This window comes from Penicillium chrysogenum (assembly GCF_028827035.1).
Source record: "Penicillium chrysogenum strain IBT 35668 chromosome Unknown utg000005l_segment0_segment0, whole genome shotgun sequence".
Lineage (NCBI taxonomy): Eukaryota > Fungi > Ascomycota > Eurotiomycetes > Eurotiales > Aspergillaceae > Penicillium > Penicillium chrysogenum.
Window position 1 is genome coordinate 1,893,646 of NW_026622753.1, and position 16,265 is coordinate 1,909,910.

General features: G+C 48.7%; 9 protein-coding genes across 9 annotated transcripts; 3 read left to right on the forward strand and 6 right to left on the reverse strand.

The window, feature by feature from the left end:
- Window positions 1–230: 230 nt before the first annotated feature.
- On the reverse strand, window positions 231–1,296 carry N7489_009112 (bZIP transcription factor; the record flags this gene model as incomplete). The annotated part of the gene is made up of 2 exons (XM_056714862.1): window positions 231–973; window positions 1,044–1,296. Coding segments are annotated over 2 exons (996 nt in total), but the record flags the coding sequence as incomplete, so codon positions are not given.
- A 261-nt stretch (window positions 1,297–1,557) lies between these two features.
- Window positions 1,558–1,809, forward strand: N7489_009113 (uncharacterized protein; the record flags this gene model as incomplete). Its single annotated transcript, XM_056714863.1, has 1 exon — window positions 1,558–1,809. The coding sequence occupies one exon, from the start codon at window positions 1,558–1,560 to the stop codon at window positions 1,807–1,809; it is 252 nt and encodes an 83-aa protein (XP_056562485.1).
- Window positions 1,810–2,422: 613 nt separating this feature from the next.
- On the reverse strand, window positions 2,423–2,986 carry N7489_009114 (putative arsenate reductase (Arc2); the record flags this gene model as incomplete). Its single annotated transcript, XM_056714864.1, has 3 exons — window positions 2,423–2,601; window positions 2,665–2,779; window positions 2,834–2,986. The coding sequence occupies 3 exons, from the start codon at window positions 2,984–2,986 to the stop codon at window positions 2,423–2,425; spliced, it is 447 nt and encodes a 148-aa protein (XP_056562486.1).
- Window positions 2,987–3,300: 314 nt separating this feature from the next.
- Window positions 3,301–4,627, forward strand: N7489_009115 (arsenic resistance protein; the record flags this gene model as incomplete). The annotated part of the gene is made up of 4 exons (XM_056714865.1): window positions 3,301–3,559; window positions 3,617–3,759; window positions 3,814–3,900; window positions 3,980–4,627. The coding sequence occupies 4 exons, from the start codon at window positions 3,301–3,303 to the stop codon at window positions 4,625–4,627; spliced, it is 1,137 nt and encodes a 378-aa protein (XP_056562487.1).
- Window positions 4,628–5,762: 1,135 nt separating this feature from the next.
- On the reverse strand, window positions 5,763–6,855 carry N7489_009116 (uncharacterized protein; the record flags this gene model as incomplete). The annotated part of the gene is made up of 5 exons (XM_056714866.1): window positions 5,763–5,794; window positions 5,850–6,026; window positions 6,086–6,428; window positions 6,487–6,591; window positions 6,652–6,855. 5 exons carry the CDS (start codon window positions 6,853–6,855, stop codon window positions 5,763–5,765), a joined length of 861 nt encoding a protein of 286 aa, XP_056562488.1.
- Window positions 6,856–7,616: 761 nt separating this feature from the next.
- Window positions 7,617–8,488, reverse strand: N7489_009117 (uncharacterized protein; the record flags this gene model as incomplete). The annotated part of the gene is made up of 2 exons (XM_056714867.1): window positions 7,617–8,235; window positions 8,265–8,488. The coding sequence occupies 2 exons, from the start codon at window positions 8,486–8,488 to the stop codon at window positions 7,617–7,619; spliced, it is 843 nt and encodes a 280-aa protein (XP_056562489.1).
- A 516-nt stretch (window positions 8,489–9,004) lies between these two features.
- On the reverse strand, window positions 9,005–12,385 carry N7489_009118 (transcription factor domain-containing protein; the record flags this gene model as incomplete). Its single annotated transcript, XM_056714868.1, has 4 exons — window positions 9,005–11,038; window positions 11,068–12,037; window positions 12,098–12,164; window positions 12,229–12,385. The coding sequence occupies 4 exons, from the start codon at window positions 12,383–12,385 to the stop codon at window positions 9,005–9,007; spliced, it is 3,228 nt and encodes a 1,075-aa protein (XP_056562490.1).
- Window positions 12,386–13,663: 1,278 nt separating this feature from the next.
- On the reverse strand, window positions 13,664–13,993 carry N7489_009119 (glutaredoxin family protein; the record flags this gene model as incomplete). Its single annotated transcript, XM_056714869.1, has 1 exon — window positions 13,664–13,993. One exon carries the CDS (start codon window positions 13,991–13,993, stop codon window positions 13,664–13,666), a length of 330 nt encoding a protein of 109 aa, XP_056562491.1.
- A 220-nt stretch (window positions 13,994–14,213) lies between these two features.
- On the forward strand, window positions 14,214–15,382 carry N7489_009120 (cysteine and histidine-rich domain-containing protein; the record flags this gene model as incomplete). The annotated part of the gene is made up of 3 exons (XM_056714870.1): window positions 14,214–14,319; window positions 14,471–14,990; window positions 15,070–15,382. The coding sequence occupies 3 exons, from the start codon at window positions 14,214–14,216 to the stop codon at window positions 15,380–15,382; spliced, it is 939 nt and encodes a 312-aa protein (XP_056562492.1).
- Window positions 15,383–16,265: the final 883 nt, after the last annotated feature.

Here is a 16,265-nt window from a genome sequence, read left to right on the forward strand (position 1 = left end):
ACGTAAAATCTGTCATGTTTCCCTTTGACTAATCATGTATGCAGAGGACAATGGCTCATACCTCAACCAGAACGCAGTCTCCGACCACGAATTGCACGCCCACATCAACGACGAAGGCAACTGGACCAAACTTTGGGAGCTGAGCGAGAGCCTGACTAAGGAGAATTTTTGTCTATGAGGGACGCAAGCTGAAATGACTTTGGTGTGATTATTATATATGAATTGGAATATCACTTGATCTTAAGCATGATGGGCTTTTCCCCTCGTTGTTTCCTCCAGTAATTAGAAGTCTTAATGACATCGGGACAGTCTTCTACCATCCAACTCCATTTCCTGGTCAACGTCTCCGAGACCTCATAGGCACGTGGATCCCAAGCTTCGCCCCAAACACAAAGCCCGACTTCTTGCGAAGCACAACCCCCATAAAGATCGCTGCATACTTCATCTTCGTCGAGTACATCTGCCCTAGACAAGAGCGCCTCCCGTAGGGACAACATTGGAATCAAATCGATCCAGGGGTGGTGGATGATTTCCTTTTGTTTTGGGGATGGACATAGGCTTGCTGGGAGATGTGTCGCCGACGTCGATGGACCGACGAGGTTGAACTGCGAGGCGAGGTCTTCGTTGAGAAGATCAAGTGTGAGGCCCATAAGTTCGGCGTTGAATAATATAGCTCGGAGTATATTGTACTGGGAGATGCACAAAGTGGGATTGGGTGAGAGAACCGGGGTCTCCATCATATGCAAGGTTTTTGCATGGAGCCAGATCATACATTCGTCGCGCTGGACAGGGTTGAGGTAACAGAAAGATTCTTCGTTTTGGCGGGGAGGCGGCGATGGTTTAGTAACTTGATAGCTTGTTGTTTCTTCTATGAATGCATTCTTTTTTGGGATGTTTGAACCCTCGACATAGACAGTCCATTTTTTGTCTGCGGGATTGCGCTGCTTTTTACACTTTGACGCCTTCCTTTGTCCTATATTAAACGTTAGTCTGTACAGTTCATAGTTGAGAGGCCGGGCGTGTCGAATAGGAGTGCCACCTACTGCTCGCACGTTGATTGAGACGATTTTGGAGTCGTCTTCGGGCCACAGGATCTAATATGTCTATCGAATAATCTGAAGCTGTTTGCTCGAGAGACGGTTGATCAACTTGGAAAGTCATCTTAAAGATCTGTCGTTGATGGCACGAAGTGGTAAGACGTGAGAAGTGTGTCCAAGGCAATGCCAAGTTCGGAGTTAGGGGTAAAGTCCGGGGGGTTAGGTCCGAGGTAAATCGGACAGCGTAACTGGACGACTTAACTACAAGTATTTTAGAGCTGGTCTATTCATCTTCTATTTTTTCAATTGGGCTCAATAATATTGACTAGGTTCCAAGTGTCCTAACACTCCGAGAAACTCGGAAATGCGTCCGATGGTCTGCTCACCCCTTCATAGTCATGACGTAGCATACATAGTGGCCAAACGTCCAACGGAATAACGGTCTATGTCTTGGAGACAATGGCCGTCTAGAAATTTTCTGTCACAGTACATATTAATCTCATTTATTGCTGGATATAACATGACACTTTCCAAGCTCCGGCGGATACTCACCTGTGGCCATAAGAAAGACTCACGTTCCAAACCAGAAATCAAGCCACACACAGAGACTGCGGATGATAATAGAGATGATGATCCTTATGCCACTTTGAGCGAGGTGGCTGCTCCACGTCCGGTTGAGCCCACAAATGAAGAAGAAGAAGCAAGGCACGAGTCGCTCGATAAGAACATCTCCGAGGCACATTCGCACCAACCTCATCTTGGCAATAATTGAATGGTTTAACACAGGTATCCGGTGTGTGTACCTTTCGTTTGTTGGTTTCTTATATCGGGGACGTTGCTAACATACCGGAGAACGACAGCCCTCACGGAGTGCACCGGGGCATTTGCGGGAAATCAGTAACAGTGTTCCCAGCGATCGATAGCTCCAAATATACACTCTTTAGCCTCAAGGTCTGCATAAGGGAATACTGTTCCCCTTTGATCGGGCATTCCGAGCATTTTGGTTGGACTCTTTCCAAGGTTCAAGGTTGTTTACATGGACATGACGAGCCCCGCTAGGTTAATTATAAGCTTAATTTTACTCTTGCTTACCTCACCTCACATCGTAGAAAAACTTGCACATATATCCAAAATAACAAATACAATGCAGATCAGGGATCAAAGACCGCCTGAGAATCATGGGACGGTAGTCCCACGATCAGCAATGCACATATCTGGGTGCGCGATGTGGCGTGCAGCTTGCCTAGTCGGGGGTGGTGCTTGAGCGTCTTATAACATCCAAGGGAAGTTTTTTTCGTCAAGCAGCTCTTTCGAGACCCCTTGTTAAAATGGCAAGTCGGAAACAGACATCATGTCATTCAATTGATTAATTCGACCGAATACTCTTACTTTGTCCAGACAGAGGCATCATACTCTGTCATCAAGGATGTATACTCGGGACCGGCCGCAGCCCATCCTTTAATGCCCCCTGAGAGAACCAAGCTCTTGACCTCGGTATCCTGTTGATCTTCCAGATAATCCGCAAACCAGCCGGCTGCACGAGTACCTCGACCGGCAGATGATCCTGGATGCAGATTAGTATTCGCGTTTCAGGCAGTCGATATCTTATGTATCCAGTCAAACTTACCACAATACCAAATCACATATTTCACGCTGCTGTTCGATACAAGGGAATATAATGTCGGGATCGTGGGGTATAAACTCTGAGCGGGCAAGTTCAATGACCCTTGGATCGTTCCTCCCTTTGACACATCAGCTCATGAAAGATGTCACTTCCTTTTTCGGACTGTCCATACCTCATAATCTGTCCGACGCAAGTCAACAAGAATAAAGTCTTTGCCTGCTTGTTTACCATCTCGAATCCATTGCACCAGCTCTTCCCGCGATATGGAAGGTGCCGCACCCCTTGGTGCGGGATATGCAGCATGCCAAGGGAGTTCGGTTGACATTCTGGCTAAGGTAAATATTGGAATTGAGAATTGAGAGGTTTGACACTCCTAAGACTGCTGACAGCAGCTTGAACGGCCTACTTAGGTACCCCGCTGGCTGTCGGGAATGTCGCTCCCGCGCGCTGATTGGTCGGACCCACTCAGATTCTTCTGCCAATCAGCGCCCACCCGTGACATACCCCTGCCATTGGGTTCTATGGAAATATTCACAGGGCTGGCCAGTATAAAAGTCCATGCTACCCTAGCTATCTTGAATTCCAACCATTTATGTTGTTCTATTCAAGTCTTTGATCGGATAATCTCGATCATTTCTCATGGCGTGCACACGCACACAGGCATGTTTGGATGTCCCCTCCAGTCAACCATGCGACGTTGAAAAGCAAAGCGAGATATCCTCTCCAGCTGAGCCACAGGATAAACAGTCGATGTTCTCAAGTCTCGGTATCCTTGACCGATTTTTGGCAGTATGGATTTTCCTTGCTATGGCTATTGGAATCATTCTGGGAAACTTTGTCCCAAGCACAGGCCCTGCCTTGCAAAAGGGAAAATTCGTGGGAGTCTCTGTTCCTATTGGTGCGTGCAAGTCCAAATGGCTTCCGAGCTTCGTACTAACTGAATATGTATTTTCAGCTGTGGGTTTATTGGTCATGATGTACCCTATCTTGTGCAAGGTTCGGTTCGAATCTTTGCATCATGTTTTCCGAGAGAAGCAAATTTGGGTCCAGATGGCCTTCAGCGTTCTTCTGAATTGGATTATTGCTCCTTTTCTTATGGTTCGTCATTAAACACTTCCCTGACAAAGCTTACCACTAACTTGGTTCCTCTAGTTGGCCTTGGCTTGGGCGTTTTTGCCCGACGAGCCAGAATTGCGACAGGGACTGATTGTTGTTGGGTTGGCACGATGCATTGCTATGGTAAGCCTAAATGACTCAGAAGCTGGGCCGTTGGAAACAAGGTCAAAACAAGGTCATACTGACTCCTATCCTCTATCAGGTCCTGGTTTGGACGGGTCTAGCTGGAGGCGATAATGAATATTGCGCCATCCTTGTTGCTCTCAACTCGATTTTGCAGATGGTTCTTTTCGCCCCAATGGGAGTATTCTTCATCAGCGTCATCAGCGGCGACGAAGTCACATTCGAATATTCAATAGCCGCCAAAAGTGTTGCAGTGTTTCTCGGAATCCCTCTTGGTGCCGCAATTCTCACCCGTTTCGTGATCCGACGGATTTCTGCGAAATGGTACGACGAGACCTTTTTGAAATGGCTCAGTCCATGGTCTCTCATTGGGCTCCTATTTACAATCCTTGTGTTATTCGCCTCGCAAGGCCGCCATGTGGTCCACCAAATCGTCTCTGTGGTTCGAGTCGCAGCACCGCTCATCGTTTATTTCCTTGTCATTTTCTTCGCGACACTCCTTGTCGCTTACAAACTGGGATTCGGCTATAAGTTGTCCACTGTGCAGAGCTTTACAGCTGCTAGCAACAACTTTGAATTGGCTATTGCTGTTGCGGTGGCGGTGTTCGGCGCGGATAGCAACCAGGCTCTTGCTGCGACTGTCGGGCCTCTTATAGAAGTCCCCGTGCTGTTGGGTCTGGTATATGCCGTCAAGTTGATAGCGAGACGACTTGGCTGGAATGATTAATATCAAAATGCATGTATAGATTATCAATAGTTAATTGGTCAGAGAGCCCTAATCTACTTGGAGTCACACCCGTATACGATCTGCGGGGTATTTATTCAGCAGTGACATGCCACTTTTACTTAATTGGACCATCTCAACTTTCCTCCAGTTCATCATAACGTATGACATCTAAATATTGGAATGTTCGAAGGTCTTCCAACTTCATCTCTCTATCCCATAAGTCCTTTGGTACGATCAACTTGAACTATGCCTCGTCCAAAAACGAAGACCAAGGTCGGTTAGCTAGGAACAGTCCCGTCTTGCTATCTATTTGATTGTGTCCTACTCACGTTCTGCTCGTGTAGAGCGAAGATCTCGCCCGTATTCGCGATAATCAACGGCGCTCAAGGGCAAAACGGCTAGAGTATATTCGCGACTTAGAGGAAAAAGCAAGGAAATACGACGACTTAATCGAATCAACATCAACCCCATCCCTATCAGCAGTTGAGAAACTGCAATCCGAGAATGCCTGGATGAGAGGGTTACTGGCTACCCTAGATATCAACCTTAACTCCTTGGATGCACCTGAACCACATATGATACCGGCGGTACGAGCACCAGATTGAAGAACCATGGTCTTCAGATTCTGACTATTTCAAGATCACGGGCTCGCTCTCTAGTAGCGTCGAAACTCACCAATATATGGGAAATCAAACTCCCTTGACATTTTGGGAGCAATGGAATTCGTCCAGTTTACCGCCTGATATGGGGCTAAACTTCGATATTCCGTTACTATCGAACGACGCCAATATTTCGACCAACTTGGATACTCCCACCCTAGGACAGACAGAACCGAACCCTCAGCTTAACCAGTATCAGGGTTGCTGTGAGGGCGCTGAATCAAGTGCTACAAGCAACAGCAATACAACTCTGTGCTCCTTAGCCTGTCAATGGGTGATCCAATGCAATACCAAAGGTTTGGAGTTGGATGTCTTGTATTTTCGAATGGAGCATGGTTTCAAGCAGGGGAACAATCCGCTGGAGGGATGCAGGGTGGATAACCAAGTGCTTCTTGAAGTCTTAACAGAAATATCTTGAGATATGTCGGTTTCAATTTCGACTATTATTTCAATTTCGGCTATTATATCCATTTCTCCTACTGCTTAATTGCGTAAATCTGAAACGAGCCTGGATGGAAATCAGTCAGTATCGGTCCAACAATCGAAGAGTCTTGAAGACTCACCAGCCCATTCATTGAAGTCATACTCCAGCAAGTCTCCTTCAATGGCATTATTCACTTGTGCTACTCCACAACAACCAGCTCGTTCCGACTTATCGCTCATCTTTTCAAGGCCCATCTGCTCTTGCACCAAATCTTTATAAATGTTGAGATCACTGCGGGTGTCGACAATCGCGATATCTAAGAAGAAAGGGATGGTTAGCCAGACGCACGAAGCACAATCGCACTTCGACATATACCTTTGAACCCTGCCTCGGAAAGGTACTTGTCGTACTCGTGAACCTGGCTGGCGCCTGCAATGCATCCAACGTAGAAAGAAAGACTATTAGTCACTTCTTGCGGGAGTTCCTTTCGAGTCAAAATATCACTGATGGCAAGACGACCTCCGGGTTGCAACAGGCGGAACATCTCTTTGAACGCAAGATGCTTGTCCACTGTAGGAACGAGGTTTACCACACAATTGCTGATGATGCAGCTGGCAGTGGCGTCTGGCAGGGGGATAGACGTGATCGAGGCTTCGACAAAGGACACGTTGGAAGCACCCGCTTTCTCCGCATTCTTGCGAGCGAGTTCAAGCATGCTCTATATCAGTTGTGTTAGCTGGGATAGCCCAAGCTGTTTATGGAAGTGTGATTCTCACCTTCGTCATGTCCACACCAATAGCCTTCCCTCTCGGACCAATTTTCTTGGCTGCCAGCAGCACATCAATGCCACCACCGCTCCCGAGATCAATCACCGTTTCGCCCTTGAACAACCTGTTAGATAGTCGCATTGTAGAATAGTCCAGTGGCAAGGTGAGACTCACCTCTCGCAAGTTGGCCAGGGCCAAGGGGTTCCCGCAGCTCACTCCAAGGTTCGCAGCCTGGGGGATTGAGCTGAGGTCTGCAGCCTCGTAGCCGAATGCTTGGGCAATTTTTTGCTCAGTTCGCTCCTGCTCACTGGTGGATGAGCGATCAGCCAGGTCGCCATAGCGATCTTGGACATGAGTATAGATGGCGTTCGAATGCATGTTGTGTGACTCTGATTTATGAAAGAGGTGATCGGAGGAGGTGCAGGTCCTAGGTTTAAATATGTGCAAATGAGAATCCCCGCTTCTAGACGTAGCGGCATGTCACCACATTGGATGAACTCCCAATCACTACGTGCCAACAGTAAGTTAAAATCAAGCACTCAACTCCATACCTCATAGCACGATATCAGGGGCATTTCATTGGGTCACACTGTATCTGGCATGTCACTACATTTGACGAATGAGAATGGTAGAACGGGCTGGAGCCAATCCGCAAATCTTGACGTTAGACTGAAATCCATATGCAAAAGAGAAGAAAAAGGCAAAAAAGAGACGCTGTTTACCCAGCCCTGTGAGCCCTGTGACCGCCCACCTCAGATACTAAGTTCCGATCAATTACCCTGTAGGTGTGGGAAAACGCGCCTCTATAAAACGCCGGGGTGGGAAAGGGAATACTTACTGTAAACCCCTCTCCCCTTCTCTTCCCTATAACCAAAAGGTTTAATCGGTGAATTGCAGTTTAACTTCCATGATCCAGCGCAACCACTAATCAGAAACCACATTACATCTCAAAGGAACCATTTACAACGTCGAAAGATGGGTTCCATTGTAAGCTGACACAAATTAAATCACTCAGTCCAAAACGGTAAATCGTAGAAACCTCCACCGTCAACCGGAAATTGGCCTAAATTTCGGGTCCCATGTCTACAGACAGGCTTTCCGGCCAGCTGAAGGTATTCCTGCGGCCTGTAACTACAGAGCTACCGAGAGGACCCTGTTGGGGCAACGTGCCGTGTACGCCGCCCAGCATGAATTGCGATCGGTATCTCAATGTTTAGACACGATGAAATCCTGAGCTTGCGCGCGTCGAGGTCTAGGCGGAACCCCTCATGGCCCATAATATCCATTCCTATGAGCAACTTGGCTTTCAGATTGTCCACCAAGTGTGCTTCGACAGGTATACGGGCCGCGTTCTCCGAACCTCTGAAGAAGACATCGAATGAGACGAATGCCGAGGATAGATGTCGTGACCCGATGCCGGCCACTGGCACCGGAGTGCACTTGTGCAATGGGAGGTCCAACGACCTTGCCAGGTCTGCGTCAATAATTGTCATAACACAGCCAGTATCGAGGCAAGCTACGAGTAGCTTGTGTTGACTGGTGAGGCCGACGACGGTGGAGAGGTAGCGCCAAGTCTTATATTGGAGGCCTGGCTGTGTGACGCGCGGTCTGTCAGATTGGACTATTGGCAGCTCAGGGGGTAACGTGTCCGGGTCGGTTGACGGGGCTACGTAGTCAGATGAGACGTCCAGTCTTAGTCGGTCATAGACGCGCGGCCAAACAACTGGCTCAAACCCGAGCTCGTTGTACGTTGCTATCCTGTTGGAGGACACGGACTATAGCTTAACCTGGCCCAGCACACTACCGGAACGTCCAATCCCCTTTTGGAGCTTTGGCAACGTTCTCGGTAGTTGCGCAACATGACGATGCCTTTTAGCTCCACAGTCATGGCGATTACGGATTGGTGGGTTGTGGTACTAGCCACAATCCCCAGTCGTTCCCTGATGGACTCGAGAGAAGGAGTCTCATTCCGCCTAGAGATATTGGAGATGCTCACGCTTGGAGCGGCCATTCATAGTGGTAGCAGCAACTAAGACGTCCCTAGCAACGATAGATGAGTCTTAGAGGTCCGAGTGGGGGTAGGAGAGTCCGTCCATACCTCGTATAAATAAGAAAGTAAGAACTAAGTGAAAGAGAAGTGAGGTAGAAATGAGAGACCCCTAACTATGGAACCTTCGCGAGAATGATCAGGCCAGGCTGAACCCGAGATAGTTGTTACAACCTGCCCCTGGACTGGCGAGTTACACACTAGGCCAAAAGACCACTATATCTGAGCGTTACGCTCAGATATTCCAGGCTCCGATATATATAGTGCGTGTCGTGACAATAGTGTCCCTAACGAACAACATGACTCTTGAGGGAAATGTCCCAAGTTTCTTTAATTTCCGACTCAAGTATGCCTGTGATCAAGGAGATCGGAGATACGCAGATGAAGTCTAGTAACTTAGGCAGAGATTGCATTCATAGAGAAAGTAATGTTATATAGCCCGGCTCTATAGGGCCCTCGCCAATATTGTTTGTTGTCCACTTACTCGCTACCGCTGTCAAGATCAAAGGGGAGGCTCTCGAGCCAACCGAAGGTCATCCTACGGCCGGTGGCCTTGCCATTGTCTGCCCGGCCATTGGGGAATCTCGTGAATGGCACATCCAAGCCCAGTCGGTCATATATACGCAGCCACACATTCTGCGAGAATCTTATCTCACTGTCCGAAATAAAAGTCGGCGAGGAGACAGAATGAAGTCTGATGATGCCGAGTGCATCTCGGCAACGATCGATCCGTCGTTTTAGTCTAGGTGCCTGCTGGCACCTTCCCTGGTAAAGCCGAAGCATGGTTTCAACCTGCCGCAGGTCCTTCCCCATCGTATTCATCGATCTATCGACCGCGGCTGTGGGAGATGCACAATGCTGGGTTCCGTCCACTAGACAGGGGATCCTCATCGCCGCAATCAAGACAAGGCCAGCAGCATAGAGATGGTCTAGCTGCTCGCACTTACTATGGTCGTCCTTCTCCATATTGTATGAAAGTGAGAGAGTTTGCACAATGTCTTGAGCTGCAGTGAGACATTTAATAGCGCCATGGTACACCAGCGCGAGAAGAAGAGACGAATTCACCGAGTCCATATCCCTGCCGGTGATATGAGGGTTCTTTTCACATGCGCACGAATGGGAAAATCGCAAAGCTAGTATCAAGAAAGGCCGATACTGCCGAAGTCGGAAGTAGATATAGCGTAGATGGGCCAGGAGGGACAAGCGGCGGCCGATTGGGTCGTACTGGGAGGCAAACTCGATGCTGGCTCCCTTCCATCGAAGACATTTGGGCAAGCCATCTTCCCAGCTAGACAAACTCTCATGCAGGTCATGGAATGGACGTAGGTCCACGTTGGAAATCCATTTGATAGGGCATTCCATGCGAGTCACACGAAGACTGTTTTCAACGGTGATCAGGTCATCAGTGTTCCTCAAAAGCGAGGCGCAAGCAATGAAGAAAGAAGCTGCCGCAAACGATCGTTTGCTACCATACGCCTCCATAGTGTCCTGAATATGGGACTGTAACGGCATTGGATGGACGTGAAAAACATCGAGGCATTGATTGGTGACACCAAGCTGGAGGGCGAGAGATAGTTTCTTCATCCAGAGAGACAACCATATCACCCGAACCTGTTCCAGGGATTCTTTGTCTACAGCGAGGCAACCACCATGCAGCGTGTGCATCTGAAGGGATTCGGCTTTCCCGACAGCCAGAGATATTATCTCCCAACCTTTTTCCAAATGTCCAACCATGTGGACATACTGGACGTGAAGGATCCGTCGGTGGAAATAGTGAAGGGAGGGGGTATTTCCCTCACCCTCCAGTGTGGATGCAGCGGCATCGCTCCACTTGCGGCCTTCCCAGAGGCTTTCTTCGAGAGTGAGGTGGCAGGCGACTGCAAGACAAAACCCGAGGACTGGATCAATAACGTTTGGTGCGAGCCTGCCGTCATTCACAGCCATGTTGAAGGCTACTTTCAGTTGGTCAAGATCAAGAGCGGGGAAGAAAAGGCCTTGAATCTTGAGGAAAATTCCCCACAGTTTCTTGGGAATATCGGAGGGGAATAGTTGGCTGTGGGCAATGGTGCTGTTTGAATTCGATAACTGTGTGTCAGAAGAGACACCCTCAGGAGCCGGGGTGATCAAGTCGTTGGAATTCGACGGCTGGGTGCCAGAAGCAGCACGGTCTGGGGATGGGGCAACGGCGTCGTTGGACTGGCCACCAGGGGTAGGACGTTTCTTGGACGGCGGATCCATGGAAGGAGACGCTGCAGTGTCATTTGATTGCGACGACGTGGTGTCACCAGTCGGATCAATGGGTTCCAGAGGTGGTGTGGATAAAGATGAAGAACGAGAGGGGAAAGGAGGAGGATAGGTTGTTGAAAGAGAGAGGAGGGGGAAAGAGGGGGATGGGGTGTTGAAGGAGACAGAGAGACGACAGAGTTTTCTATACGTGTTGTTGTTGTTCTTGAGGGCTTTCGTGGGGTATGGGAGGAAGGCACGCGTGGAGAGGTAGGCTTGGGTGGCGCCTTCCTCGTTGAGATTGGAGTTTCTGTTTTGACACCAGGACTGTTTGCGCTGATATTGGCAATCTCTTTATCTGGGTCTAAGAGCTCCGCAATTTTCCTTCGATTCGCACCAGTCAGTTTCGAGTCAGTGGCGATGGCAGCAAGGATCTGGTGGCGGAGGAGTCCGATGCGTGGGTCTTTCGGGTTCAAGCTATAGGACTTTGGATTAAGTATGATGCTTTTCAAGCGATGGAGGAACAGAGCGTTGTGATTGGCTGACGGCGGTGCCGATGCGCTTGACAGACACTCTTCAACGCATATTATACGCTCCTGCATCTTCTTCTCGTTGGGGCTCATCAATGGGCCATACAAGAAATTTTCAAAACGACTGAGAAGAGTACGAGAGCATGGGCCACCCTTTTCCAGCTTGATTGTTGCAGCTTGCATGAGATCATCTTCTTCACGCCACTCGTTATTGGATGGCACACCACTCGACCCAGCAATCGTGGGTTCAGTGGTTGGGCGTTCAGACTTGGCTTTCATGAGTAGCTTCACAATGTTGCGTAGAGTCCCTGTTGCAAGGTTGCGATGCCTCATTCTCTGAACGTTTATTTCGGTAGTCAAGTTGCACCGGAGCTCCATTTCATCTCCAGGTAGGGTGGGTGATATACTACGTGGTGGACGACCCGATCTACTTCCACTGGGTATGCTGGTGCCAGATAGTGAGGTTTGAGCCGGCTCCGGCGCAGATTGACTAGCAGCACTTCCAGAGTAAAGTTCGGATATCCTCTGCCGTTTTGCGGGAGGTGGTTTGAGCGTCTGCATCTGTTGGGCGTGGCTAGAGTGATTGTGGATGTGGACTGCAACCACGTCATTGACAAGTTCAGTCCGTTCAGAACTGCCTGCAACCCTTGGTCTCTTTTCACCCGTTAATGGTGAAGCAGAGGGATTTTCGAACAATGGCCCAAAGAGTGGAGCACCAATCTTCTGAGTGATTCTGTTCTGGGCACTTTCGTTCTCAGTACTAGATGATATAAAATTAGCCATTTTGACTCGGTCAAACTGGTATCACTGGTAAACACACACTGGTAAGGCCACGGAAGGATATGAGCATTCGGCTTCAAAGCCCATGCTCAGACAGTTCTGGCAAACTATGTAAATAGTCAGTAACGCAATTCCAATACTTCTTGCCCTATCGAGTCACGGGATACTTACCTGGTCTAGTGCGGTCACAGCGACGGTGCTTTGATCTGCATTTCGTACAAGAAGACGCGATCGGATGAGTTGACTGTGCTGAAGAAGTCGTTGACAACGGAGCCGATGGTGGCCGCAGAACGTCGGTGCCATTGGCTATTGGCGTTTGAACTCCCATTGTCAGATTATGTTCCCTGAATTAGATCTATGGATATAGTAGTGTTAGTCTGCATTGTTCGAACTCGAGATGATAGAGTTGGCCTGGCTGAGTGCAGTGCAACTTGATAGAGGCTGCATAGGCCCCCATAAGCCAGCAACAAAGAGCAATTCCCACTTTTTATTTTTATTTTTTTCTGTAATCACTCACCAACATCGAAGGTCGAAGTGATCAAGTAAAACTGAACAGCATGAGGATGTTAGTTCCTGCTTGGTCCGCAAAGTACTGGTTCGCGGTGAAGTGAGAACAACCATTTGCACTGTGCCAAGCGAAAGATGTTGCGCCAGCACCACAGGGTGAATTTGAAAACTGATTATCGATGAATTCAATAATATGTTTATCTGAAATGATTCACCAAGGAATAATTGATGAAAAGGGATGGAGGCGCGTGGCAGAATCGGGATGGTCAAGATGACAACACGGTTGTGAAACTCAGATCACGGCGAGAGATTCGAGGCGAAACAAGAGTTCAAGATCCAATCCAACCTCGCCAGATCAGCTCAAATACTCCGGATTATATGCCACATCTTCTTGCGCAGTGACAATGATACGTTAAGGGCTACCGTTGAGGTTATGTAGGTAGAGAGGTCGACTAGCTAGGGGTGGTTGTTGCCTTACCGCCTAGCCGCACCTACTAACATAGTTAACTAGTTATAGTTAACGACTTGTGATGTCCTCGGTAATAGCTTTGTGATTCATCTACAACATTGAAGTACAAAAGGAACTCAGAAATTTGTGCATACGAGTGGTACCTTTTGAATTATGGGTGCACTTAGGGCAGTTTGAAGAAGAGAGAAATGTCTGAGCTGTAGCGAATGCCATAAGTATTGAGGCAGCTACGAAGTTGCCAGGAAAGGTGAATTTGAGTAGGAACACTAATTGGACTTACAGATCTAGTATATAATTAACACATTAAGTCTCTTATAGGAGAACAGGGTTTACATATATTGTACAATGATGGGGAACCTGGGTACATCATAGGTGGATCTGTCATCCACCTCACGGTCAAAGATACGTAGATCAAATACATACAGAAGTATAAATCCCATTGTGGAATTTGGAGCGCAGACCATGCTAACAGGACCAGAGAAACCACTATGTCGAAGTAATGCAGCGCCATGTGTATTACTGAGTCGGATGCCACCATATAGGAGGATGCCCCGGTATAATGTCCAGTTCCCGCCAGTTGACTATGGCAATCGGTACAATTTGGACATCTACTTCTCATCCAAAATGGATTCATGAAGGCTGTGACTTTTCCGCGTCGTCTACCCATCGCTCGAGTTCTTGCTCTGTCCATCGATGGAACAGTTTGCGCGCGTCGGAGAGTGTGGCCTCCTTGGGCAACTCGTTGTGAACTGACTGGACGTGAAGGACTGGAACATCAAACTCGTAAACATCCTTCCAAGATTTGTTCCCAGGATCCATGATGTCCGCTTCGACGTATTCAAAGGAGCGCCGTTTCTGGAGCTGAAGCACGGTGTTTTTGGCAGTATCGCATAGGCCACAGCCCGCGCGTGTAAACAGCGTCAAGCGGGCTGGACTGAGAAGGGCACGCGTAGGAATCATGGAGGGACAATATCAATTATGCGAAGAATGACTTTAGCCACGGGTTCTGATATGGCCGGTGCCGTGACGCGAATGCGGTCAGAGTTCTCCGCGATGGAACATTCGAGCTTCCCCGCTAAACCCTGTTAGGCAACCTGCGCCATTCTGTCCAGGACAATTTACAATCTTTTCCTCTGACTTGGTCCAGTCAATTCCCTTATAATCTGTCTTGCTATACATCATGGCAGGCAAGTGTGTCCACAAAGCGTGTGGAAAGACCTTCACCGACCCGGAAGAAGACTGCGTGTATCATCCGGGTCCCCCAGTGTTCCACGAGGGGCAGAAAGGTAAGTACCTTGGTGTTTAAGCTATGCCAGATCTGTGTCCCATGAGTCCACCAAGGGTTCACGGTGGACCATTGCGGCGGCGCAATGTGACACTCGATCTTGTCTCTAGCTTCTGTTACGCTTCTACCCCGCGACACCGCTAACTTCTCAGGTTGGAAATGTTGCAAGCCCCGCGTCTTGACCTTTGAGGAATTCCTCGCCATCCCGCCATGCACAACCGGCAAGCATTCCACCGTCGACGACACACCCGCCCCTGAGCCCTCCAAGGCCGAGGAAGTCATTGCTCCCCCTACACCGGCTGAGCAGAAGAAGTCCGAGCGGCTACCTATCTCCGCTACCCCGACTATCGCAACTGCGGCGCCGCCTGAGAAGCCAGTCATTGAGGAGCCGGAGTCTGATGATCCGGATGTGGAGATTCCAGCCAACGCGACGTGCCGTCGGAGGGGTTGCGGCGCGTCCTACACCGGTTCGACTGCTCGCGATGAGGAGAAGTGCGTCCACCACCCGGGCCAGCCGGTCTTCCACGAAGGCAGCAAGGGGTGGTCCTGCTGCAAACGCCGGGTGCTCGAGTTCGATGAATTCCTGAAGATCCCCGGCTGCACAGAGAAGAAGAGACACATGTTTGTAGGCAAGGCCAAGCCCCCGGGCGAAGAGAAGGTGGACACAGTCAGGTGCGTATACGACAAGACGGGCGAACCAGCCCTATACGGTTCTGAAGACAGCAAACTGACATGCTTTCGCATTCTACAGAAATGATTTCTACCAGACTCCCACCGCCGTCAACGTCTCCCTCTACCTTAAGAAGATTGACAAGCAACGGGCCAAGGTTGAGTTTGCTGCCAACTCGATTATATTCGACCTTCCTACCACGGACAACAAGCGATACCAGGATACATATCCTCTCTTTGCGCCGATTGACCCGGAGAAGTCAACTTTCCGTGTGCTCGGCACCAAGCTAGATTTGAGCCTAATCAAGGCTGATGGTACTAGCTGGCCGGTGTTGCGCAGTGACGACAAGTGGACTGGACAGCGCATCCAGATTGGTAATGCTGGGCATGCATGATTGGGAACATGTAAAAAGCGTACACGATAGAAAATTCAATGGTTATGACGGTGACGACAATATTGAATTGAATCTTCGCTCCAGCAGTAGATGTAGTCACGTCGCATATACCTAACCGGAAGGTACTCGGCATGCCGACAGTTACGATATATGTATCTTGGCAATAAAACCCCGAACATTATATGGTTCATCTCATCGCGATATGGCACCGCAAGAGCTCATAAACCTAAGAAGATTTCTGAGGCTCTCTTTAAGATGGGTTGTACAGAATGTACCTTTACACCATGCCAATTACCATTTGAACATCGTGGGATATTCAATGCTACACCATTGCAACCTCTGATCAAATTTGAAGACCAAGGCAAACAAAGCCACCTCAGAACACATAACAGTGACTGAAAAAATTGGTATGTGACGCCCTCTCCACAGCTAACACCCATGGGGCTTCCCGAAGGATACCCTAGCATAACCATAAAGTGATTGGGAAAAAGAGAGACGCCTTTACTCTCCAGGGCCGGGAACGGAAGAAAACCCATTATGGCCGAAGCCATAGGATAACCCTCAGCAAGCCACATTTGTGGAGCCCCGTTGAAATTTACATAAGTTATGTAAACCTCTACTGATGATGGAGAGAAAAGAAAAAAAGAGTAAAGGCGCGGGCGAGGAGGTCGTATTTATGTGTCCGGAAGTCAATATACGCTAGAGCTGATTGGGTTTCGGTGAAAATATTTTTCCTTTTGTTGACTAATATTGCATTTTATGACTAATTTCGCTTTTTTTTGTTGAGGGATTTGCCAGAATTGGTAAGTAGGGCTAATCTAAGGGCTTAACCATTGCATGTGACCAGTTACCCACTTTGCTTCAACGTTGTCTTTCATGTGAT